This window comes from Heterocephalus glaber, unplaced genomic scaffold (genome assembly GCF_053883595.1).
Source record: "Heterocephalus glaber isolate CG9 unplaced genomic scaffold, H.glaber_assembly_v1.0 deba00000470, whole genome shotgun sequence".
In the NCBI taxonomy this organism is placed as follows: domain Eukaryota; kingdom Metazoa; phylum Chordata; class Mammalia; order Rodentia; family Bathyergidae; genus Heterocephalus; species Heterocephalus glaber.
The window spans coordinates 4,407,993-4,432,614 of record NW_028258145.1 but is presented as its reverse complement, the minus strand read 5'-3'; the positions used below and the strand labels follow the sequence as shown (position 1 = coordinate 4,432,614).

At 37.8% G+C, this 24,622-nt stretch overlaps 1 protein-coding gene across 13 annotated transcripts in view; it reads left to right on the top strand.

The window, feature by feature from the left end:
- Positions 1 to 24,622, top strand: part of Rev1 (REV1 DNA directed polymerase) — a 79,051-nt gene that overhangs the window by 50,674 nt on the left and 3,755 nt on the right. For 8 of the 13 annotated variants that reach the window (XM_021258074.2, XM_021258072.2, XM_004844432.4 and 5 more), the window contains 10 exons: positions 816 to 932; positions 5,240 to 5,348; positions 9,590 to 9,718; positions 11,705 to 11,859; positions 13,902 to 14,021; positions 18,190 to 18,410; positions 19,565 to 19,737; positions 21,693 to 21,795; positions 23,211 to 23,376; positions 23,610 to 23,812. In XM_021258074.2, coding sequence (XP_021113733.2) covers positions 816 to 932; positions 5,240 to 5,348; positions 9,590 to 9,718; positions 11,705 to 11,859; positions 13,902 to 14,021; positions 18,190 to 18,410; positions 19,565 to 19,737; positions 21,693 to 21,795; positions 23,211 to 23,376; positions 23,610 to 23,812 — 1,496 coding nt within the window. Of the gene's footprint in view, positions 1 to 809; positions 933 to 3,292; positions 3,495 to 5,239; positions 5,349 to 9,015; positions 9,143 to 9,589; positions 9,719 to 11,704; positions 11,860 to 13,901; positions 14,022 to 18,189; positions 18,411 to 19,564; positions 19,738 to 21,692; positions 21,796 to 23,210; positions 23,377 to 23,609; positions 23,813 to 24,622 lie in introns of those variants that run through there. The other 5 variants (XM_021258077.2, XM_021258076.2, XM_021258073.2 and 2 more) reach the window with 5 other exon arrangements.

The following is a 24,622-nucleotide window of genomic DNA, read 5'->3' as shown; positions in this document are numbered from 1 at the left end:
GTGCTCTACCACTGAGCTACAATCCACCACCAGAAGGTTTGTTTTAGTGGTGGTGATTATGTGTATGTATGTGTGGTCCTCACACACTTATTCAGTGAATGTGTTGCTTTACAGCACTGCAGTTAACTTGTAATTTACACACACACAAAAGGAAATTACACATAAATGTCATTTTCTAACTAAGGCAAAAACTGAGAAACTATACTCATGTTTAGTTGTATGATAGGACAGATTATGATTTTTTATGGATATATACTTGATTTATGTCTCTTCCTGTAAAATTGAAAGATAAATATAGATGTTGAGCCTGCTTTTTGGATACTGGAAATATAGTCAATATTTACTCCCCCCCCTCCCCCCCGGCAAATTTAGGACCTGAGTTGCCTGCTTTCTACTCTGAGAAATCAGATATAACCCACAGAAAGCTGAACGACAGTACTGCTTTTATGTTTAATAAGTATATCAGAATTGTCACCAGTAATTTCCTTTTGAGGGTGGTGGAGTTGAAAAACATAGATGACATTTGCATGGTGGTTGGTAATCTTTAAAGGTATTTGCTTCTATAAGGATTAGTGTCTTTAAAAAAAAAAAAACTATAGAGGGCCAGGGATTTAGCTCAGTGGTTCCGCCGCCTGCTTGCAAGCGCAAGGTCCCAAGTTTGATCCCCGGTACCAAAAAACCAAAACACTACACATGCTAAAAAACACTAAAGACAAAAATTTCATGTATTTAAGGTTCCTTGAAAAAATTTCCTGTATGTAATTAACATTCCTGGGTACATAGACACAGAAACAATTCAGTCTTTTCCTTTACAGGAAAACCAGTGGCTGTTACAAGTAACAGAGGCTCAGGAAGGGCACCTTTACGTCCCGGTGCTAACCCTCAGCTGGAGTGGCAGTATTACCAGAATAAAATCCTGAAAGGCAAAGCAGGTACAAATGAGCTCTTTGCAGTCATAGTTCTGTGGATGGATGACTTCTGGATTTTGCTGTTGCTGTTCACTGCTTTAGAGATGAGAGCCGAATTGCAGTCATTTGGTTTTACACTGGAGAGTTTTAAGGATGTCATTGACATCTTTAAATATGAATATAATACAGATGATTATTTCTAGTTATGCTTTGTCAGATTGGATAGTGACAATTTCCTAGAGAAGATGATGAAAAATGTTTTAAAAAGTGATCAACTTGCTTTTTATAAAATTAGATTGGGGATGATAATCACAGATAACCATTTTGTAGAAGCCTGTTATCTAGACCTGAAAGTTAAGTATTAGTCATTTGGTCTCTGTATCACAGTAAAGACACTATAAATTTGTGTTCTTCAAGATTTGTATGTGGAAGTAGGGTAGTAAACAGAACTTTAATTTATTGGAATAAGAATATAAATACAAGTAATTGTTCCCCATATCTTTTATACGAGAAACATTTGCTTAGCTCTCTTAACTTTTAATCTTTAGATAGTAATAAAAATCATGTTATACTAGCCATAATACCAAAGTTTCATGTGTATTTTTTTTTTTCATGCCTGAGTAAATTCCCTGACAAATGTTTATCTAGAAATGAAATTCTTTGATTCTGATCAGTTTCTTCATGGATGTCTTGCAAAGCCCCAAAATTTTAAACAATTGCTCTTGCAGAGATACAGAAAGCAGATATACCATGGGATGGAAAGTATGCAGTCTGGTTTTACCGCATTTATTTCAGTTTCCTTGTTTGTCAGTTATAAGACTTTGGATTGTTCTGGATGAAATTTCTACTAAGACAACAGGAAAATCAGTGGACATCTCTGAGGATCTTTTTGGGGATTACAAGTTGTGATCATCTGTATGCATGGTGTAAATAAGAAAATAACTGTAGATGCACACTTACATTGTAGATGTACATGTATTTCCCACGTTTTCTAAGGCTATTCTTGGTCTTTAAGTCTTTTCAGAGTTTTTGAGATTCTAAAAATTGTACCATGAGTAGATCTTATGGTAGCTGTTGAACTTAGTGAGATTTAGTTGTATTGTGGTATGGTTAGCTTCTTAAATATTGTTAGTGTGGTTTTGTAGTTTGGTTTTTCTTTATTTTCTATGTGGTATTGTTAAAAAGATGAAATCTTAGGTTCTGGTAAATAAGAAATAAGTAGCTTTAGTAAGTGCGTGATGTTTGTCACGTATTGGGTTCTTAATAAATACTGAGAGAGTGTTGAAGAAAAATATCCCAGGTAAATATATTTGGTAGCATCTCCCAGTTTCTCAGTGCTCAGTCTCTACTGGGTAGAGTCTTGAGTTTGCTACACACATCCTTACTTCAGCAGTCCAAATCTAGATCATTTCCCTCAGTAGACATGTATTTCTTAGAGCTGGCAGGGACCTGGTCCTCTTTGGTCTTTCTCCCATCACTGTCTGACCATAAATGGTTTACTAACAACATTGTAATTGGTTGCTTGTCTTCATCTGTATATCCACTGGACTTTCATAACATTAAAGACTTTTTATAATTCATATCCCCTTTACCTCTAAATGTGAGTGAATCACCAGAAGGCAAATATTAGGAGAAATATTTAAATTCACTTATTGAAAACTCAAAAATAGATTTTCCTCTCATTGGAAAAGGTGATGATGATACTTAGATTTTAAACTCTTCCTTTAACTTGATGTCATTCATTTTTGTATCTTAAGCCTTTTGGCCCATTAGGACCTTGCTAAAAAATATTTGCTACATAGAAGATGAATAGATTGTTCATTATTATAAAGTTTGTTTCCAACTAAGCTTGTAGTGAGAACTTGTTTTTCTGTTGTCTTGTTCTTCCTTTCTTGTTCTTTCCCAATCTTTCTCTGGGTCATTATTATACATGACACCAAAACTAAAGATATTATGGATCAGTTTAGGAATTAGAATCTTTGGCTTCTGCACACTAGCTTTAAAAAAAAATCAGTTCTAATGTTTTGGCTTGTATGTCTCTGCACAGTATTAGGACAAACAAGCATTTCTGGTTCTTTTTAGAAACTTGGCTTTCTTTTTAATGTATTTAGAAAGTCTCATAACCAGGGTATCTCATCCATCTGTGACTTCCTTTGGAAGCTGTGTCCTGAGCAGTACTTCACAGTGACATTTCTCACTGATGATCTTATATTTGGAAGCATTTATATTCTAGATAGCATGGTTGGGGCCTTTGACCCCATCCTGGATTCCTGGGATGCAGATATTTTCTGTCCCTTCAACAGCTTCAGTTTTCATTCTAAAGAACAACAGTTTTTAAAATCGTATTAGTCATAGATTTATTCTCAGCGATTTCTTTTTCACAGACTTGGGTCCTGGCCTCTGATTTCTCCAACCGTTCCTCCACATTCTCCATGTGCCCGTCTAGTTTGTCAAGTTTTGATGAGCAGTTCTCTACTTTGCCCTCCAGTGAGGACAGTGTGTCCCTGCATTTCCCTGAATCTCACATGAAGCAACTCACTCCGCTGGTGGAGGGACCCACGCACTCTGCTGCACTCTCTGCAACAGGTCAGCCAGCCCAGTGAAGAGGAACACAATGGTGCTGCCTCTCAGGACAGGGCATTGGGGGCACATGGGCCACTCTGTTCTTGCCTCAAGCATGAGCATTCTGTAATGTGTAGGCAGGGCCCCAGGTTGACTAACCTTTCCAATGTAAAAGTCACACAACTCCTGACTTTTAAGGCATAACTCAGGGCTACACCTTTGAAAGGCAGCTGATTGTAGCTTTTCAGGCTTCCACACTTCTTTTTTTGATGTAGTGGCACCCTCTATTGGACTGTTACCCACAATTCTGACATTCTTACAAGATTAGATGATGGACTGTGATAGAAACACTGGATAATCTGCTCTGCATTCTGTCTGAATTTGTAACAGTGTAGCATGTTACTTACACTTTATCAGAAACCATAGCTCACATTACCTGTTCTGCTATTTTTTGATGGAAGTAGGATTTTACCCCGACTGAGATGACCAGTCTTGGCTTTGATTTGCTTTTATGGTGTGTGTAGGGGTGTTGTAATCTGGAAATGCCTTTGTGGGTTGCATAGTTACGTAAAGATATTAATGATTACTGGTCAAATGAGGAAGGAGTTACTTTAGCCCATGAAGCCAGATACTTTGCCATGTTTTCCTGGTGGTACATTAACTTCGCTGATTTTTCATGGAACATTAAGTCTTTTAAATAAACAGAAGAGAAATGCTGGTTTTGTTAGTTAATGTATTTTTACAATATACTCTTACAGGTTTGTCTAGAATTAGTTGAAGTGGTATATTTTGGTTTGGTTTTTTACTAGTAGTATTTTTGTTAATATGGTAAAGATGCAGCTGAGATTGTTTTCAGAATGCGGTATATTATATACAGCATACTCTTCTTGTAACTTAATATTATCCTGAAACCTAAAACTAAAGTTCTATTTTAATCTTCTCACTTATTAGTGAAGTTAAAAATGGTAAAGGAAGGTAGCATACAGCCAGTAAGCTATCTCTAGACCATGTACTTTCATATTCTTGTGCAGAGTTGTAAATTTGGTTTGGATATTAAAAAATACTGGTGAGCTGTATTATTTAGGCTAGAATTGGGTTCTGTAAAGCAGTTGATAACTCCAATTGCACTTGAATGTTTTTTAATTGAATTAACAGTTGCATTGTTAAGCCAAAAGTAGAATTATCCAAAAGAGGAAATACTGTAAAGTTCTGTTTATTTGAGGTGTGTTCAAAAAAAAGCTTAAATTTAGGCTGAAACTTCTTTATGGTATGTAACCCTCTAAATTATTGTTTGATTAGGTGGCTGGTAGGAATTTGATGTTTGTTGAGTATTTTAATTAGCTTTAAATTCTGCATTAGTTCTGTTAGGAAACAGCCAAGAGCATTTATTTTCCATTAACTTTTTCCCACTGCAGAAAGCTATACAGTCTTCCTCAAGCTGTAGAAGGGAGTTCATCTCCCTGATTGCTTTCCATTCTTGTTCACCTCAAGGACTTGTGTTATCGAATATCTTATGTTTATCTTTTGGTGTATATTTTAAAAATTTCTATTAAGATACTGAATTTATTATGATACATTTTCATATGACTGCCAATGAGTATAATGAAAAGCCATTTTAGAGTTTTCTTTTATTAAGTGAGATAATAGTAGAGAGAACTATATTTGGAATTTAAACACTTCTAATGAAATAATGGAAAAGAAATTTCTCAAATACAAGTTAAGGAGAATCTATTTTTAACATGTAATTATTGAATTTTATTATTTTAAAGCAGATATACCAGATTCATCATTGTGGGAGAATCAAGATTCTGCACAAATAAATGGAATTGATTCTGTTTTGTCAAAGGCTGAAATTGCATCCTGCAGTTATGAAGCCAGGTATGTAGAAGTTAAATGTTGTAATTATTAGTGAATAGTCATTTCAGTTAATTAAACTTTAAATAATAGTTTGTTGTGAATTGGGCATTGTTATTTTATTGTATTTTGAAGCATGAAGTTAAAAAATTAGATTTTTTTGAATGAGAGAAGGTCTTAATATTTAACTATTTGAATCTTTCCCTTTTATTAAGAAAAACCTTTTATAAAACTCATTTTTAAAATTATAGGTAATTTCATACAGTCATGCCTCATGTTCTCCTCACTTAAAACTGGTAGGGAAATTGCTAAAAGTATTGTCAGTTTGTTGGCACCAACTTTTGCGTCCCTCTTTATCTTACAGTAAATTTAAACCCTAATTAAATTTGCTATTTTGATGTAAAAGGAAAAACATACATATATTTTCCTCAGACTTTAAAAAAGCAATCATTTAAAAAAAAAAAAAAAGAAAAGAAAAAAGCAATCATTTAAAAATAATCATAATAGTTGGAAAAGTAGAGGGAGTAATAATTAATTAGAAAGAGAAATCTTTGTTTTTCTTCCCTAGTAATTGAACCCAAGCATTTTTACCTTTATTGCACAGCAGGTGCTTACACTTTGTTAAATAGTCTTAAATCAGTTGCATTTTTCAGTCTTGATTCAAAATAGGAGTTACTGAAGCTAGTCTAAATCTCAACAAAAAATATGTGAGCTCAACATCATTAATCAGTTTTTATAAGCATTAGACTAGTTTAAATTTTTAAAAAAATTTTGCTGGCTTATTAAAAGTATGTTTAAGTATAAAAGCATTATGTTCAAACATGCATAATTATAAAATATGTTAAATTTTTTATGTTACACTTTTACTCTCACAAACTTCACCTTTCTCATTAACAGAACTGTTTAATCTTTCTCATTGTCAGGTAATACTGTGGACAAAGAATTGAAATTTAAATTAGCCAGAGATAACTGAGTGAAGTACAAATTGTTTGGGATTGTAGGTGCTGCTTTTTATTAGCACAGGTGGTGAGAGCTGTCTGTGGAGCACAGTAGGCTGATCTCTCCCTCTGCTTCATTACTGAGCAGTGCTTCTGGGGTGGAGAGTTGTGCTCAGTGTCTGGGGCTCCATGATGCCAGAAGTGCATTCTTGGGTTTGCTGCTTGGTGAAATAAGAGCCTCACCTTTGCCACTGTCTTTGCAGAGTCCCCTTTCCTCCAAGAACAGTGCTAGGCCCTGCCTCATAAGTAGAAATGTTCCCAGGTCTTGATTGCTTTGCACTCTGAGCCAGACTTACTCAGAGGCTATAGGCCTCTGGTGTTTGGATGGTGCGCTTGTATTGACTCACAGATGGCCACAGTCATGCTGAAGGTCTTACAGCCTAATTAGATGTATGAGGGTCAGATACTAGGTAGAAGGCCATTTAAGTGCCAAATGTTTATATTTCAGGAGGTGCATAAAGAGACGAAAATGAATTTTATGTAAGTTGAAAAACAACAAACCCACAACTACAGGGTTTTTGTCCTGTAATTATAATTTTCCATTTTCTAATAAGTTATTCCTAATGAACATATCTAGAAAATAATTTCTGGGGACTGCTGCCATCCCTTGTGACTGTCCAGTAAGCATATCTTCCTTATGTGAAAAGATGAAAAAAACAAGTATAATAATTTTATCTGAAATATTTGAGATTAGGGTAGAGATTAGAATATGGGGATAGCTATCCAAGTTCTGTGCATGGGTGAGTTTTCCATAGATATACCCTAATAATGAAGTCAGCAAAGGATGGGCTGTGAATATGAGATGGTAAAAGTCGTACAAAGATAGAATGTGTTTGTAGCTCACAGTACACATTACTTCTAGTAGTTTTACCCATATTTACCATAAAGAACAGACTGTATGTGTAGTAAAAGAGAAGGTGGATATGTGGATGAATAGGTAATGATACACAAATACTCCAGAATCACAGATTTTTTAAATCAGTTTTTAAACCTCTATTTCCGTGTACTTTTGTAAGGACTTTTCATTATTCATACTTTTTAGGGACATAAATGTCTTAGTATATTGAATGGACCATAGCAACCACTAAATGGTTAATTTTTTATATTGTCTAATCTATCACCGTTATTTGAGCAAAGCATATTGCATGAAAGAGCCTGCCTGTTCTGTGAACTTGAAGTGCTATACACTGTTTTTGCAGCATACACTTAAGATGTGCGGTATTGGTGATTTGTCCTGTGTGGGATTTTAGGTGGGAGGAACAGATTAAAACCCATTCATGATGAGGCTGTAATTCCTATGTCTCACTGCTAGGCAGCTTGAACCACCAATGGCATATGCATGACTGTCCAGTGGGCAGCTTTTTATTAATTTTCTTAGTAAAAAGACCAATAAAAGTGGCTAGATCCATTTGTACCAGTGGTGGTATAAGCTGCCCAATGGGACACTCAATGCCTGAACCACTGATGGTTCAAACTGGCAGGAAGTTGCTAACCATTCCATTGGAGGGCCACTTTAAACTTTTTTTTGTAATTGACTTTACTCATTTTCTCTGAAATAAATCTTAACTTCTCAAACATCACTTTAAGGTATTTTATTTCCTTTTGTTAGGGGAAACCTTTTATCTTTCCTTTTTGTTTGTAACTTCCTTATAGTGTCTAGTGGCTCTTAAACTTTTCTTTCCAGGAAATGTGCATGAGTACCTAAGTAGATGGACTTTTTTTTTCAAGTAATGTGCCTCTGAAATGTTTGTATAAATGGAAAATTTGAAAAGGAAATTACTGTAAATACAAGAACATATCATGTAACACATTCCTTTAAAAGTGAACAATTACCTTTAATGTGTAAATTTAGATTTTATATGTTGAACCTATAAACCTTGCATTATTAGTTGAAGTTTACTCTTTTCAGTAGTAGACTTTTTTTCTGCTTTAGCATTTCTGACAACTTTTTCAAGCTCTGTGTTACGTATATAGTAACCCACACTGTTACTTACATACTCCTTGCATTAACAAACAAGCTGTTGACTTGCTGGATAAGTGCAGGGTCACCCTCACGAAACCAGGAGGTCTGTTTTCTTTGCCTTCTTACACCCCAGCACCTTACAGAGTGCCTGAGACATTGAATATTTGTTGAGTGAATGGAAGAATTGTTTTACTATTCTGTCAGTCTCTTCACTTTCTTAACTATCACTTTTTCCTTTATTAGAGATGTATTATCTACTAGGCACATAACAATGAGTTTATTATTTTTATATATATAAAAAATGTGTTTGATTTTTGCATTTACTTCTGAGTGGCTTGGAGGATTCTTCCTTGGCTCTCAGTGGTCTGAATGTTGGGGGGATGTCAGAGACCTGTGAGTCACTTAAGAGTATTTTGTATCTATGTTTCTGAAGTCAGTGACACCTCTGTACTAAGCAGTTAGTAAATATTTATTGAATAAATGTATAAAATAACCTTGATCAAACTATGTAATAATATCATATAATCTGGTAAAACATTGCTTTATTATTTTGCTTGTGTTTTTACTGTAATATTTTTTTCTTGATTCTTTACAGAGTGATAAAATGGAATTTTACTACTAATTATGTATAATTCCATAATTATAGTTTTGTGCTGAATGCTCCAAATATCAAAGGTAATGTGGGGCATTGAGACACACAGTAGATTTAAAATTTACCATTTTCAATTAGGTCCCTCAAAGTTCTGGAACCCTGGCTCCTGCCCAGAGTGATGTCCTACCATATACAATGCTGTTGGCATCTCAACCACTGTGGAGCCACGTCAGGAGCATGGAATTGGTCAATTGGGAATTGGGTGGTAATAGAATGAGTACATTTTGTCTGTTTGTCACATAGCACTGTTTTGTGTAGTTCTTGCGTTTATATTCTTTGTCTTTGGGGGATGAACCCTAGCCAAACTGTGCCATGTATTAGGGGGAGAAAACCTTTTTGACAGTGCATTCCTGCTCTGTGGTGGTTGTGATATCACCAGCATATGGCATGCTGGCATCTCTGCAAAGGGGCCAGAGGTCAAGTTTCAGGAAAAGTCTTCGGATAACAGACAGGAGATGTCATTTATAGGCGATTGTGTGATTTTCCTATGGGGGGAAACAAACCTGTAAGTTTTCTTAATGCCTATTGTTAACTCCTAATGAGAAAGGGAACTGTGCATTAGTAGCATGGGGAAATATCAGCATATTTGATATTTGGTTTTCAGTTTAAGACTTCCTAGTATAACTTCCATTGTGTCTTGTTTTCTCTCTAGACAAGTTGGTATTAAGAATGGAATGTTTTTTGGACACGCTAAACAGCTGTGTCCTAATCTTCAAGCTGTTCCATATGATTTTCATGCATATAAGGAAGTTGCACGTATGATGTATGAAACATTGGCAAGGTACAGTGTATAATATTTTCATGTCTGTTACCCCATTTCTTTTATCTAATATTAAAGGTAGTCCAGTTTTCTTTAGCAATGTTACAGTCATTTTTGCTAGACTTTTTTGTTTCTCAGGAGCCCTTTCCCTCAGCATCCCAGTTTGACAGCATTCTTTCTTTGGACACTTTCAGGAAATGGGAACCTGATCTAGGGGCATTTTTTACACTGCTGAAGTTGTTCAGGTGCTCTCTGGTGGCTCTCTGCCTGTATAATTTCTAGTTAGTGCTAGAGCAGGAGACAATGTAGTTTATCTGTAAAGGACCAGATTAGGTCTCTGTTGCAACTACTCAACTCTTTATAAATTGAAAATAGATACAAATGATGTAAATGAATGGTGTAGTTAGCCTGAGCTCCCGTTAAACTTTATTTATTGAAAGAAGCATCTAGATGTTGGGCCAAGGGTTGTCTCTACCTGGGCTGTATTGATGTTCCAGGAGGCTTACTTCTTCGCCTCTTGTCTTTACCTCTGCCTCTCTCTTCACAGTTTATTTTGAACATCAGTGATACTCAGTAGTAGTAAGTACGGGTGGCTGCTAGGTGCTACTGGTCTTACCAAGATGAATAATACTTGATCCCTGCCCTTGTGAGAACATTTGTTAGTAGGGGAAGAAAATGTAGAGAGACATGGTCTGGCATCGATAGGTAGGTAGAGTTGAGTGCTGCACAGCAAACCAGTTAAAATCCCTGCTGTCCTTGTGATGCTAAATACAAGAATGGTGGAGTCACCAAGTGGGAAGGGCTTTTACCTTGTTCTGAAGCTGAGGTCAGTGATAGCACCCAAATGAGGGCTAGGAACAGCCACTGAGTAGTGGCATCAACACCCTGGAGCATACTTCAGTTAAACTTCAGTCCAGGAAGAGTTGAGGGAGAGCTGTGATTCGAACTAGTCCTGAAGTAATTTTAGGCTGTGAAGACATTTGTAGTGGTATGGTTCCATTCTCACACCATTATTCTAATACCCTTTGGAAATCCTATCTCAGGTTCATATTCTGTCCGCCTTAGGGCATCTTCTACTCTGAAGCAAAATTCCTTATGTCCGGTATAACCTTTTGTCCTTAATTGTATTCTTTATTCTGTCCTAAACAGTACTTACTCGTTTTTTGAATGAGTTGTGATGTTGATGTACTTACGTTGTAACCTACAGTAGGGGTAGGTACAGGAGATGAGGCTGGCCCTCCTAGTGCACATTACCAAGTGGACTATTCAGGACACATTCTCAGTTGTGAGGCCTCTGGCTGCTTCCTGTTTATCTTGTTGTTTTGTGGTTTCATAGTGTGTTTAGCATTGGAACCACATTTCAACTCTTATCTTCCTTTGCCTCTTCTCTGGCTAATTAGAACAAGTTCTTAATGAGGGTAGATCATGAAGCACAATTAAAAAAAACAAAAAAAGACTTTCATATGCTGGCGTGTAGGTAGGTATCTGCTAAACCTGCATTCAGGGTGATCGGCCACTCTATGCTGCGGCACCCCTGCATTCTAGGTCTCTTGTGATGGAAAGTTAAGTGTGTGTTTTTGTTTTAGGAGAGCAGCAGTTACTTACTTACTGGACTGATTTGTGTAATTTTGCCGGTTTTTTTTAAGTTGTCTTACAAACAGTATTTAAATTTTCTTAGATTAAATATTTTGACAGTTTTAATTCATCCACCACTTTGCAACCATTCAGAGGCTTACAAAGGTAGTCTTAATATAGACAAATCAGAATGATAATGTCTGCTGTTTTTAATAGTTAATATGGAAAAGGAGAACATATTGCAGTCAAAAGTTAGGCGGCTAAACAGTGGCATTTTGGCCAGTTCACTTAAAATGCTAGTTTTCTTTAGTATTTTAAGCCTGTGAAGAAATGTTAAGGAAAGATAGCATAAGAAGACTTTATTTTGCAACATATGTGTCTACCAGATGGCGGCCATGGCTGTGATTCATTGCCTTTGCTTTGTGTTGATAGCTACACTCATAACATCGAAGCTGTCAGTTGTGACGAAGCATTGGTAGACATCACCGAGATCCTTGCAGAAACAAAACTTACCCCTGATGAATTTGCAAATGCTGTCCGTGTGGAAATCAAAGACAAGACTAAATGTGCTGCCTCTGTTGGAATTGGTTAGTAATCTGGCTTAACTTGTGTTATTCATTACTCAAAGTAGTTGGATTAAGATCCTTGAAAGTCGCTCTCTTTTAAGGAATTACTAGCAGCTCACTGCATATTGCATGGTTGGGTCTTCCCCTGCTTGCACCTCTGCAGTATATGCGATAAGAGTGTTGGAAATGCAAAAAAATGGTTGATGATCAAATATCTTTGCAGTTAAACAAGTTAAGAGTATTTCTTGTTCTTCAGAAATGGAGGAAATTGGATTAGATTTGTAAAAATTTTTATTTTCAGAAGTGAACAGAAGCTATCTTGAAAGCAGCATAGTGGCATGGGTTTGGAGTTAAATGTGAGTCTGTTACCCTCTGTCGTTTAGTTCTAGGCTAGGCAGTGTTCCTGCCTCAGTGTTATAGTCACTGTGGTGCAGCCCCTCTTCATTCTGACATGCAGCCCTGTAACGTGTTTCCTCAGCTACTCTCACCACCTGGCCACGTTTTCTTGACTTCCAGCCATGCCCTCTGCAGCTGTGTGACCCAAGCTTCCCTGTGGCCCCCTTCCTTTCTCAGCCTACTCAGTGCCTGCCTACTACCCACACAGCCCTTTTCTTGCCACAGGCTTGGTAGGTCGAGGTAACATTCTCTCAGCTTACCACTGTCACATATAGCCAGTATTCCTCCGTTCTCATTCAGAAATCCTTCCTCTGAAGTTCCCTGCTCCTTTTTTCTCATGGGGCTTAACCAAGGTGACTGACCACAAATGACGGGCTAAAGGAGAATCGGTCACTTAGTTTCCTGAGGGGTGGTACACCATGCTTCAGGGCTTTGAGGACCTTCCTGGGATGATGAGGCCCTGGCAGAGGCTGAAGCAAGTACTTCCGGTTCCATGGGAAAGGCAAGGCAGGGCTGAGAAAGCAGATTGGGATTGGCTGCTTTGAATAACCCTGGAAGGCTTTGGGTCACTGGTGTTCGCTGGGTTCCTGGTACCTGGCCTCAGAGTGATTGAAGGGAGGAGGTGGTTAGGGAAAGCTGGCCTGCATATAGGATGCATGTACTTGGCAGGCAGTCTCTCCTCAGACAGCAAGATTTTTAAGATGCCAGACCACAAGATTCTGAGAATAAAAACTATAATTAGGACATTGGCCTTATCCCTGCAGGTCCCAGTTGGTCTGTTACTTTCTACTTTGGGTCAATGGGTCATGGTCCCTCCTAGCATTTCCTTTAGGACTTGCCTTCTGTGTTCCAGGGTCAAGCAGTTTGGGTTTTTGTTCATTTTTAATTGTACTTACTTTTAATCTACTTTTGAATCTTTTTTAATCTTATTTTTTAAGTGATAATATAAGTACATTCTAGGTTAAAGCATATAATCCCATGTGATGCTTGCTTTCTCGTTCCTTCCCTTTCCCTACAACTTAGCACTTTTGTCATTTTGGTGTGACTTTCTCTCTTCACAAATCTGTACTGTGATGGAAAATACATAGTTTTACCTAAGTCTTCCTCATATTGATAGAACTCTTCCCTGTTATGTGGGAGACGAGAGTCACAGAGACACTCTGCTCTTCCCAGTAGCCTTGCCTCTGGCTACTATTGTGGCTGGGCTCCTGCCCCCACCCCCGTGCCTTACTGCCTATCTTGAGCTTCGTTTTGAAGCCTCTCCTGCCCTCAGTGTCATGACACATGTTCTTGGTTTTTGTTTGGGCTTTGTTTCCCCTGTTTGTAGCCTCATTTCTCTACCTATCCTGGATCCCATGCTTGGATTAAATCAGTGATGTTCTGCTCCTCCACTCTTAGATCAGGCTGCTTTTTCTCTGTGTGACTTCTGGGTACCTGTTGAAATGGTCCTTGGGTTACAACAAAGGGAAATCTTTGTTTAGCATCCATGTTGGCCATAATCTTGATTAATAAACCAAACTGCCAGGTGTAATGAAATGATTGAAACTGTTGATTTATTTTCATTTTTGTTGGAAATTTGATAAGAAACCAGTATATAGATGTCTTTGTTTAAAAATTTTAAAACTAATTGTGAATCTTGAACATTTCTTTTCTTTTTAATTTCATAGGTTCAAATATTCTCCTGGCTAGAATGGCAACTAGAAAAGCAAAGCCAGATGGGCAGTACCACCTAAAACCAGAAGAAGTAGATGATTTTATTCGAGGTCAGCTAGTTGCTAATCTACCAGGTAAGTACACGTGTTTAAATAAAACTTCTATCTAGTACAGTGTGTATCATAGTCTTAGAATCTTTTTAAAAACATATTAAAGGGCCGGGGATTTAGCTCAGTGGTTCCAGTGCCTGCCTCACAAGCGCAAGGTCACGAGTTCAATCTCCAGTACCAAAAAAAAAAAAAAAACATTTAAAATGTTATGAAAAAACAAAATCTGAAATTCTACATTGAATATCCTTTCATTTCATTTATCAAGACCTTAATTGATATAGTTTTGTGGCAAATGGATTTTACATGTATTTCTTAAGTAGAAAGACCAAGGATGCTAAAAAATACTTTTAAAGGGAGTATGATGAAACTGATTAAGTAAGTCATAGTTGAAGTAGTGTACCTCTAGGCCAAAGATAAAGTTTCGAGAATTGGCTGCCTCTCCTGTTTATAAGATTGTGCTGCCACTTGCCTTATATGTGTGAGGCCCTGAGTTTCACCCCCAGCACTGGTGAAAAAGGAAACATGCTGGAAAAGAAAAGAGGAAAAAACCCACCTAAAACAAATAAAGCCACATTGCAGATCTAGTGAGTTTTCTGAGTTTAGTAAATAGTTTTAATAGTACAAAACATATGAAATATATTAGGAAAAAATAAAACCTACAGATGAAATACTGTTTTTTTAACTCTAGATATTGAAGAAAGCTTGCATTTAATACCTTTCACAGCACCAAGGGAAGGATTTTAGCTATTTTATGTTTTTGTGTACAGTTAACCTGTTATAAAGCAGCTGTGTCAGTTTTGAAAAGCTGCCATGTACATTTATTTTGTTTGGTTTCATTCATTTTTGGCGGTGCTGAGGATCAAACTCAGGGTTTCGTGCATGTTACTCGGCAAGGGCTTCACTACTGAGCCCCACTCTAGTCCTACATGCATTTATAATGAAGGTTTTAAAATTTGTCTTTTAAAAGTGGATTTAGTAGTATTTTATGATGCATACTTTAACCCTGATAAAGGTGTATCTAAGCAATAGAAATTTCTGTAATAGGTCACAAAATGTTAGGTGACCCAAATGCCACTTCGTGAGTTAGGTTTAAAGCTTCCTGACCCTAGTAAACAAAACAATATATTCGTATTGGAAATGTGAAATAGGATATTTTTATGGTCAATTTGGGGTTTGGTTTGAATAATAGCCTTATGTAATCAAACTAGCAAGTACTGGACAGTAGAATTTAAACAGTTTTAATAACACATCTTACAGTTTTATACAAATTGGAACCAGTATTTAGCTACATGTCCTTTTAAGATGGGCTTACTGGCTAACTCTTAGTTTGCCAGGGCTGCTGTAACCAAGTGGTTTAAACAATAGAAGTGCATGGCATCTCAGTTCTGGGCCTGGAAGCTGAGGTCCAGGCATCACTGGGCCTGGCCTTGACTTGTGGGTATTGCTTTTCTCTGTCTTCACACCATCTCCCCCTTCTGAGAAGGGCACCGCTCATGCTGGACTAAGGCCAACCCACAGGACCTTGCCTGAATTCCTCCTTTAGAGACCACCCAAGGAGAGTCACACTGGGAAGGATTAGGGGTTAGGACTTCAGCATGAGTTTTAGGAAGACACACTTTAATCCAAGAAGCATTCTTTCAGTTAAATCGACTGTCAGTTTTTAAAAACAGAAATAAAGAATTTTTAGCTCCTTGACCTAGTAATACTACCATTCACCTTCATTTGGTTCATGGCTGGAAAGATTTAGTTTCTTAAAGGCAAAGTGTGAGGTTATGTGTCCTGTCTGAATGCTGAGGCATAACCTTGAATTTAAGGGATATCCAAAAGATAAGGGCAGCAAGATTGGCTACTGATTCTGTGTTTTAGGTCCACTCATACACCACTCAAAAAGTGGTTCATGTGTTGAAATTCTTTTGGTTTCTTTTTGTTTTTGTTTTTTTGTTTTTGGTACAGGAAATTGAACTCAGGGCCTCAAGCTTGCCAGGCAGACGCTGTGCTGCTAAGCTACATTCCTGGCCCAGTGTTGACACTATTGACTTGTATAAAATTCCCAAATTCTTATCTGGCTGATTCAGGGTATTTCAGGTATGGGAAATGTCAGGGTCTTCCAGTGTTACCCCTGTCCTGCAGATGGCATTGTAATTCATCTTCCCCCAAACTGTGTCTTATAGAATGTAAAGTGCTCTTTTAAAAAGAGATTTCAGGGCCAGGGATTTAGCTCAGTGGTTCCACCTCGAAAGCGCAAGGTCCTGAGTTGGATCCTGGTACCAAAAAAAAAAAAAAAAAAAAAGCGAGATTTCATAGGGTGGGCATGGTGATGCATGCCTGTAGTCCCAGCACTAAGGAGACAGAGGCAGGAGGATTGCTGCAAGTTTGAGGCCAAGCCTGGGCTCCATGGTGAGTTCAGGGCCAGCCTGAACTCTACATAGCAAGACCCTGTCTCCAAGGGTGGGGGGGAGTACATGTGGGAACCTTCTGTAGTACAGGGTGCAATGCAGTAAAAGTTGTGAGACTCATAATGAATCCTGTTTATTTTTGCCAAAAGATAATCATTTTCCAAAGATATTTGATGATGATTTAATAGTACTTATTATATCTTCTGGAATATGATTTGAGAAAACCTCGATTTCTTAAATAAGAAACAGAAGAAATCCATTGATCACTGCCTTTACCTGCATCCTCTCTTTAGCCAACATGTGCCAGTAAATGTTTTTAAGCACAATAATAAACAATTAGAGTAGCTGCATTAAAAAAAACATAACAGTGAGTTAATGTTTTAGGGGAATTCCACAGAATGATTATATGTTACATTAACAGACACATTTCTTAGCTGGGCGTGATGGTGCACACCTGTAATCCCAGCACTTGAGGCTAGAGCAGAAGGTCTCAAGTTCAAGCCCAGCCTAGACAGTTTAGCAGCACATATACACACATACACAGTTAATCTGATTATGTTCTAAGAGAACAGATTGGCTCCCCAGAGCTGGAAGAGAAATATCATGGTAAGTTGAGGTGGGAGCAAAGCAACATAAGAGGGAAAAAGAAAAGTGACAAAAAGTGTCTTTGGACATAAAGACCTGTGCAAAGTGTTTACCTGCCTTTGACCAACCTTGTGATTTATCTAATCCCTCAGAGTGGGCCATTTGGGAATGGTGCGCCTTTAGCAGGTTTTCATTCTAAACCCAGCATCTGGTATTCTTCCTTGCCCCTTGTTCTGACTCAGACTTTAAAATGGCACAGATAGGAGCCAGCACTAAACACCTTTCACCTAACCTTTATGAGGGAATAAGTCATCTTGGTTTGAACTTGTCTGGCCCACCTCCGTGTCATGGGTCTTTCAAAAAGTTAATAACCTCCTAAAAGGTTATTAAAGATGCATACATTGCTGCTTCCAGAGGTTCTCGTACCAGTACCTGAACCGACTGCTTGTCCCTGCCATGAAGCCCACTCAGGAGCCAGGATTAATACAGCCACCCAAGCAGAAGACAGCAGGCCTCACCTTGAGTGCTGAGAAGACCAGAAACACTCATGGTCTTTTCATTGATAGGAAATATTAGATGGTGTGGAACCATTTTAATAAGAATTATAGTTTCCCTAGGTTACTCTAAACCACTTTCCTAGACACACAAACCTTTCAAAAACTTCTGGGCACATTGAGGAAAATCAAGACCCAAGTTTAGAGCAGAATTCATTGAGCATCCATTGCATGTTGCGCCAGACAGAGGACAACGTAGGGACTGCTGCACAGCTGTAAAGCTGCAGGTGGGTTAAGGCCACCTCCTGAGGGAGTCATTGTTTTCATAAAAGAAATCAGCCTGTCTTCCCTTCACTGCTCCTTGGTTGCTTAGAACTTCATCTTTACATCATTGGTGCTATTTTGTTCATTTGTAGTCTTATGTTTTCAGTTTGTGCCTATTTTGTAAATTTTTCTTTTATTTCCTATTCAAAGAAAATGTGGCTGAAACCATTGTGAAATTTGGTAATCTTCAGAATCATAAAGTACCTGACATTCTATTATTTAGTTGATTTTCTGGATGATAGCAGTTTTGATATTCACCAATAAATAAAAATCACATTTTGACAAAACTTCAGTTTTAAATTGTTTTGTATATAAATGGTGGGTATTGCCTATTAGTAAAATCATTAATAGTTTATACTTCATAATTAAAGAACTATATATTTCCTTTCCTAGGAGTTGGGCGTTCAATGGAATCTAAGTTAACATCTTTGGGAATTAAAACTTGTGGAGATTTGCAGCACATGACCATGGCAAAACTCCAAAAAGAATTTGGTCCCAAAATAGGCCAGATGCTTTACAGGTTTTGCCGTGGTTTGGATGACAGACCAGTTCGAACTGAAAAGGAAAGGAAATCTATTTCAGCTGAGATCAACTATGGGATCAGGTTTACCCAGGTAACAGATTTTACCTTGTGTTGTTCTTTTATAGACTTTTCTCTCTGGCTGATCTTAAAAATGTTGGTATTCCCAGAGCCTTAAAAAGGTCTTCTGAAGCTGGGAGGCTGCAGCAGGAGGGATTGCCTGGGTTCATTCCCTAGTACTGCCAAAATAAAATTTGAGGAAGTGCATGGTAAGGAAGAACTCCAGATTAGATGGATGAAACCTAGATCTTAAGGAAATCTAACAAAAGATTATGCTTTTGGGCCCAGGATTTAGCTCAGTGGTTCCGCCGCCTGCCTTGCAAGCACAAGGTCCCAAGTTCAATGCCCGGTACCAAGAAGAAAAAAAAAAAAGATTGTGCTTTTGAGGAAAGAGATGATGATCATAGTTATTCTAATCTCCAAAAAAGGATAAAAAAATACCAAGACAGTCCATTCCCTCACCCCCTCCACCTTAGTATGGTAGGTAAGCCTTGTACCACTGAAGTACAGCTCCTGGTCCTTTTTATTTCAAGACAAGGTCTTACTAGGTTTCCCAGGCTGATCTTAAATCTGAGATGTTCCTGCCTCTGCCTTCTGAGTTGCTGCCATTACAGGCAATGGTTCACCATGCCCGGCCCAGAAATGTATTTTTATTGTTGAATTATTGAAGCTGTAGTTACAGGTAGGTTTCATCTAACATATTATACATGAACCTATGAAGTAGTAACTGATGATTGGCTAGTTTTTATTTTTGTTCAGAATATATTTGGATTTGAATCAGCAGACATCTGGGTAAGGATTTGAAATTTGATGAGTGCTTGCTCTTTGGAACTTAGCTTTTGGAACTTAACTTTTAAGAATGGAAAAGATGCTTGGTCATAGAAGTATAAGAAAGCATTAGAAATCACGCTTTTAGTAGAATTTCTTAATAAGAACAAAAATACAAAAGAATTTCAGTAGGTCAGTGATGGTATATGAAAGGCAAGAAAAGAAAAAGGCCTTTTTGTTCTCATTAGTTTGGCTTTTGAGGAAGGGGCATATTTTTATTTAACATACAGTTCAATGTATATAGAATATTTTCAATACATGTTTAGGATAGAAAATAAGAGACATGTTGCAAAAAGTTCAAATATTGAGAACTGGTAAAGAAGATAATATGGAAGTTTTTCCCCCGTTTGTCTCTCATAGCCAAAAGAGGCAGAAGCTTTCCTTCTAAAGCTTTCAGAAGAAATCCAAAGACGACTTGAAGCTGCTGGCATGAAGGGTAAACGTTTGACTCTCAAAATCATGGTACGGAAGCCAGGGGCCCCTGTAGAGACTGCAAAATACGGAGGACATGGAATTTGTGATAACATTGCCCGGTAAGCTTACTTTGAAAAAGATGTCAGTAATGATATGTCAGTAGATGATTATCATTCATAAAAAAATGAAGAAAATCAAAGAAGCTTTGAATGTTTTTAAAAAGTACTATACACTCTGGTGTTAATTAGTATTCATAGAGCGTGCCTCTCAGTCCCAGGTTACCTGATGTAGGTAAACTGTATTCATTTTCCCCTGCTGTAACCAAATATTCGAGGCTGGGGCATTGTAAAGAAAAGGTTTATTTAGCTCAGGAGTTGAAGTTCCAGGAGCTAACACTGGCATTGGCTTGGCTTTGTGAGCCCTCCCTCCCTCAGCAGATGTCAGAGGACAGAGCATGTGGTCAGACAGAGGCCAAGGGTGGCAGCAGACATGCTTTCTGATTATAGCCCTTTCTCAGAATTAACAGGTGTCCAGTGAGAATGATGCTACTTCCTTCTGAGGGCTCAGTGACTCCAGCAACTCTCACTGGGCCCCGCCTCCTAAGGTCCCACCCCTTAGGACAACTGAGCTTCTGCCCACAAACGCTTGGAGAACAAACCATGCCAAACCACACAGCACGCATCGTGTGCGGGGTGTTGTCACCCTACAGGGGCATCTCCAGGCTGTTAGCTTCAGTGTGAGGCAGAAAAGGGAAAGACTGCAGATCTGCATACCAGTTACAGCTACTAAAAAGATTCACTGAGACTTTCCTAGAAGGAGATTTCCATGTACTTGGAAAAAAGGTAGAAATCATTTTATTTAAACCCTGACTTTTGATATGAGGGTATTTAGTGTTAAAGTTCATATGATTTGTGACCAATATGAAAGTACTTGGTTTTCCATGCCATTTTATTACTTTGCTGTATTTTTGTCTATTAAACCGTGTTAAAGACTTGACAGTGAAAGCCACATGGGTGAGTTTATCAGAGTTTCAATAAACTGTACACAGCAGTCGTGTGGTAATGCTGCCGCACCAAGATGACTTCTTTCAAACACAAAGCTCCTGTTTGCTTAATGCATTTAAAGTGTATTTTTCTGCCTGTAGTTTCTTGTTCTGTACTATTTACCTACTTTTATAAGTGATATGATCTACATGTTTCAATGGTAGTCAAATAAAATGTGAATGTTCATTTCTAAACTGGTTTTAGGTCCTTTCTGAGGAATATAATTATCTTCTTCAGTTTATTCCTTTTTTGGGGAAAGATAAGTAGTAGTAAACTGTTACTGAATTGGTAATTCTGTTCCAGTGGGATCCTTTGCTTATTCCAGAGAAACTGAAAAGGTCCTAAAGGAAATAGGTGGGTTCAAGGTGCTGTGGCGCCTAACAGTGCTGGCAGATCCTCTGGTTCTCCTTCAGGAGTTAAGATCCAAGACTCATTTATTCTAGTCTTTAGTTCTCCCCAGGCTATTGCTATTTTCTTTGTCTTAGGAGCCACACATTTTTGATTCATTTACAAAACCTCTTCAAGAAAGCAGTCTGGGATAAACACATTCAAATGTCAGTATTGTTCAGTGGCTTTACTTTAAACATGATGAAAGAGCCAAAATACAGAAAATTTGTCTTTAACCTGTACCTCATTATAACCTTGTAAACTAAAACTTCTCTTGGTATCTGAAACCATGAATAGCATGCATTCCTGCTGTAATAGTAACATATGTATGCTTATATGCATTAACTAAAATTTGTCATTTTCTAAATTTCTCAACTATTTTTATTGACCACAGGTCTCCATTAGTGTTAGACCTTAAAGCCTCAATGTTCTGCTTTTCTTTATCTTCTTTGTTGCCAGTGTAATTCATTTGGTATTACTGGCTTCCCATAAGGGAGGTTATCACATTCATTTTTATAAATATGTTTAATGTAAAACTTGCTACTTTTTGTAACTCTTTATAAACAGTTCCATACTAGGAGGCTAGTGAATATATATAAAATGTAGCTTTTGTCTCTTTAAAAAAGTAATTCTATCACTTACAGGACTGTAACTCTTGACCAGGCAACAGATAGTGCAAAAATAATTGGAAAGGCTACACTAAACATGTTTCATACAATGAAACTAAATATATCGGATATGAGAGGGGTAAGTGTATACCATTTAAAAATTCTTTCTGTAAGGTTTCAAGCTGATCTGAGACTGGTCATGGTGGGAGGTAGATGTTTATCTGCAGGTCTTTAACTCTGATGTATAAACAGAAAAATCCAACTTCCTATCTCTTTAGTCTTGAGTAGAATCAGATTTGTTATGAAAATTTCTCAGCCTAGAATAATTTTTCATAGGTTTTTTCAATGGTTTTATATACTTTAAATAAAGGGTTAATTTTTTTTTATGTTGCCTTGTTCCTTTTATTCTCATTTCTCTAGTAGTAGATTGGACTGCTCAGTGTAAATCTGTAAATCTTGTACCTTTGGGGTCCTTTTTCCAATCAGAAACTTACTCTGATGTCTGCAGTGTGATGATCATCAGCTAGGGAGGGCAACCATAGATAACACAAAGATATCTTAGAACAAAAGGCAGGAAGAGCATCAAAATGTTAGGTTTTTCTTAAGAGATTAACCTTCGTAGGCTTGGTTGTGTATGCATAAGTGAATAAAGGGGTTTTTGTTTTTTTTTTAGTTTAGGTGGAATTTTTGAAGGATTAAGTCACTTTGCCAACATAATGGAAACGTCACCCTGAAATACAGTTTAGTTTTATGGTGGGAGGTGATATGATCTACAGTGTAACTGCTTGCTCACATTCCTCTTTTATTTGAAAAGCATTCCATTTTAATAAAAAATAAGCAAAAAAGTTGCCATCCCCCCATTTTGGGGAAGCAGGCATGTGAACTACATCCCCAGAACCTGTTTTCACTATTCCATTTTTGGAATGTCACAAACAGTAGAACATAGTATTTTTCCAATTCTTGTGCCTTGAATTTTTCTAGGTAACATGAATTTCATGCAAAAGAAATAAAAATAAAAAATTGCAACTGTCAGCATAAATGGATTAAAGCCTTAGTTGACTAGAATCTCAGTAGAATACAGTATTGCATGTGTATGGATCTCTTAAAAAACATTGCGTTGTTGAACTGGATAATTCATAAGGCCAAGAAGAGTAACTGCTGAGCATGTTCCTGCCAGCTTGAAGCACTGGTGTGGTACATTTATGACTGTCCAATAGGGTGCCTTGAATCACTGATGGTACAAATGGATCTAATCACTTTTATTGGTCTTTTTACTAATAAAATTAAAAGCTGCATGATGAGATAGCCATGCATATATCACTGGTGGTTCAAGCCAACCCGCAAACCAACATATGAATTATAGCACCATTGTGAATGTGTTAAAAGCTCACCTGGAAGCAGTTTTTGTAATACATCATATCCCATTTATATTTGAATACTTAGATTTACCTTTATTCAAGAAACATGAAAAAGGATTAGCTGAGAATTTTGCTGAGTACGATTAACATTTTCACTTTAGTTTTCCTAGAAAAATACTCTTTATTCTGGTTCTAGGTTGGGATTCAAGTGAATCAGTTGGTTCCTACTAATCCGAACCCTTCCACATGTTCCAGTCGTGCATCAGCTCAATCAAGCCACTTTCCTGGTGGGTCACACTCTGTCCGTGATCTCCTCCAAGTTCAGAAAGCTAAGAAACCCACAGAGGAGGACAGCAAGGAAGGTCGGTGGTTGTCAGCCGAGCTCTTGGTGCTGCTTATATGCTTGGGGCAAGGGGGTGGGGATAATTTTCATATGGCTGTGTGTGATGGTATGTAAAGAGATTTATATTTTTAATTATGAATTTAGTAAAGGTTTTTGCAGTGAGTATGGACAGAGGGAAGGTTGTTCAGGGATTAAAGATTTTCTTCGCTCAGATGAGCTGAAGAGGCTATTTGATATGTTCTACACTTGCAGTATCTCTGGCTGCTGTGGACTTGGAAGCATCATCTGCTCGTAGAACTTGTACTTTCTTGCCATCCTTTTCTGCACATCTGCCAGCCACTGTCAGTGCTGACACTAATAAGGCCGAGTCTTCAGGGAAATGGAATGGTCTTCATTCTCCTATCAGTGTGCAGTCAAGACTTAATCTGAGTATAGAGGTTCCATCATCTTCCCAGGTATGTTTTTATAGTCTTAAAAGTACAAAAGTCCTGTAGTAGAAAAGTGGCTTACAAGCAGAAATGTATTTTCATTTTATTGGAATAAGCATAGGAGGGAGAAAGGGCCAATTATCAGGGTGGATTGTGATGTTGCTGAATTCTAAGTGAGCAACAATTGGATTTGGCAAAAGTGCTTGCTTCCAAGATTTGCAACTTGCAAATCACAAAGGGTGGCTGAAAGGAAGTCCCCTAGCAACTGCGTGGTATCATGTGGACTTGTTCTGCTCAACAAAGCAGCTTTGGTGATCTGTGAGAAACTAGAAGCCTTATGTTAAAGGGTTTTGCAGCATTTGCAGTTTTCTGTGTAGAGTGAATGTTTATAACAAGCCAGTGGTGGTGAACCTGTAGCACGTGTGCCGCAGCAGGCTGTATCATTGAAAGCTCTGAAAGGTGTGCCGTCACTGACATAAGCTATTCACCTTGTGTAGGCTGTAAATGTTACACACTGTTGGCATCCTTTACTCTTTGAAAATAAGATTGCACTTTAAGCTCTATGGGGAAGTCTTTGACACCCTCCATTGCCCTGGAAAGAGGCTGAAGGAGATTAAGTGCTGGCTGTGAGACTAGGGAGAGGGGAAATTCTTAAATGCCTGTGGAGTCCAGTTGCCGGTGACAACCAGAAATAGTTACTCCCAGCAAGGTAAGACTGGCTATCTAGTTTGTAAGTGCGTGTTTCTGAAAGGCTGGGTGTACACAGACGGAGGGAGGAGCTGTCAAGGAAGATTCTGGTATTCAGGCAGAGAAAAGAGATGGGTTCTAGAGAACTCT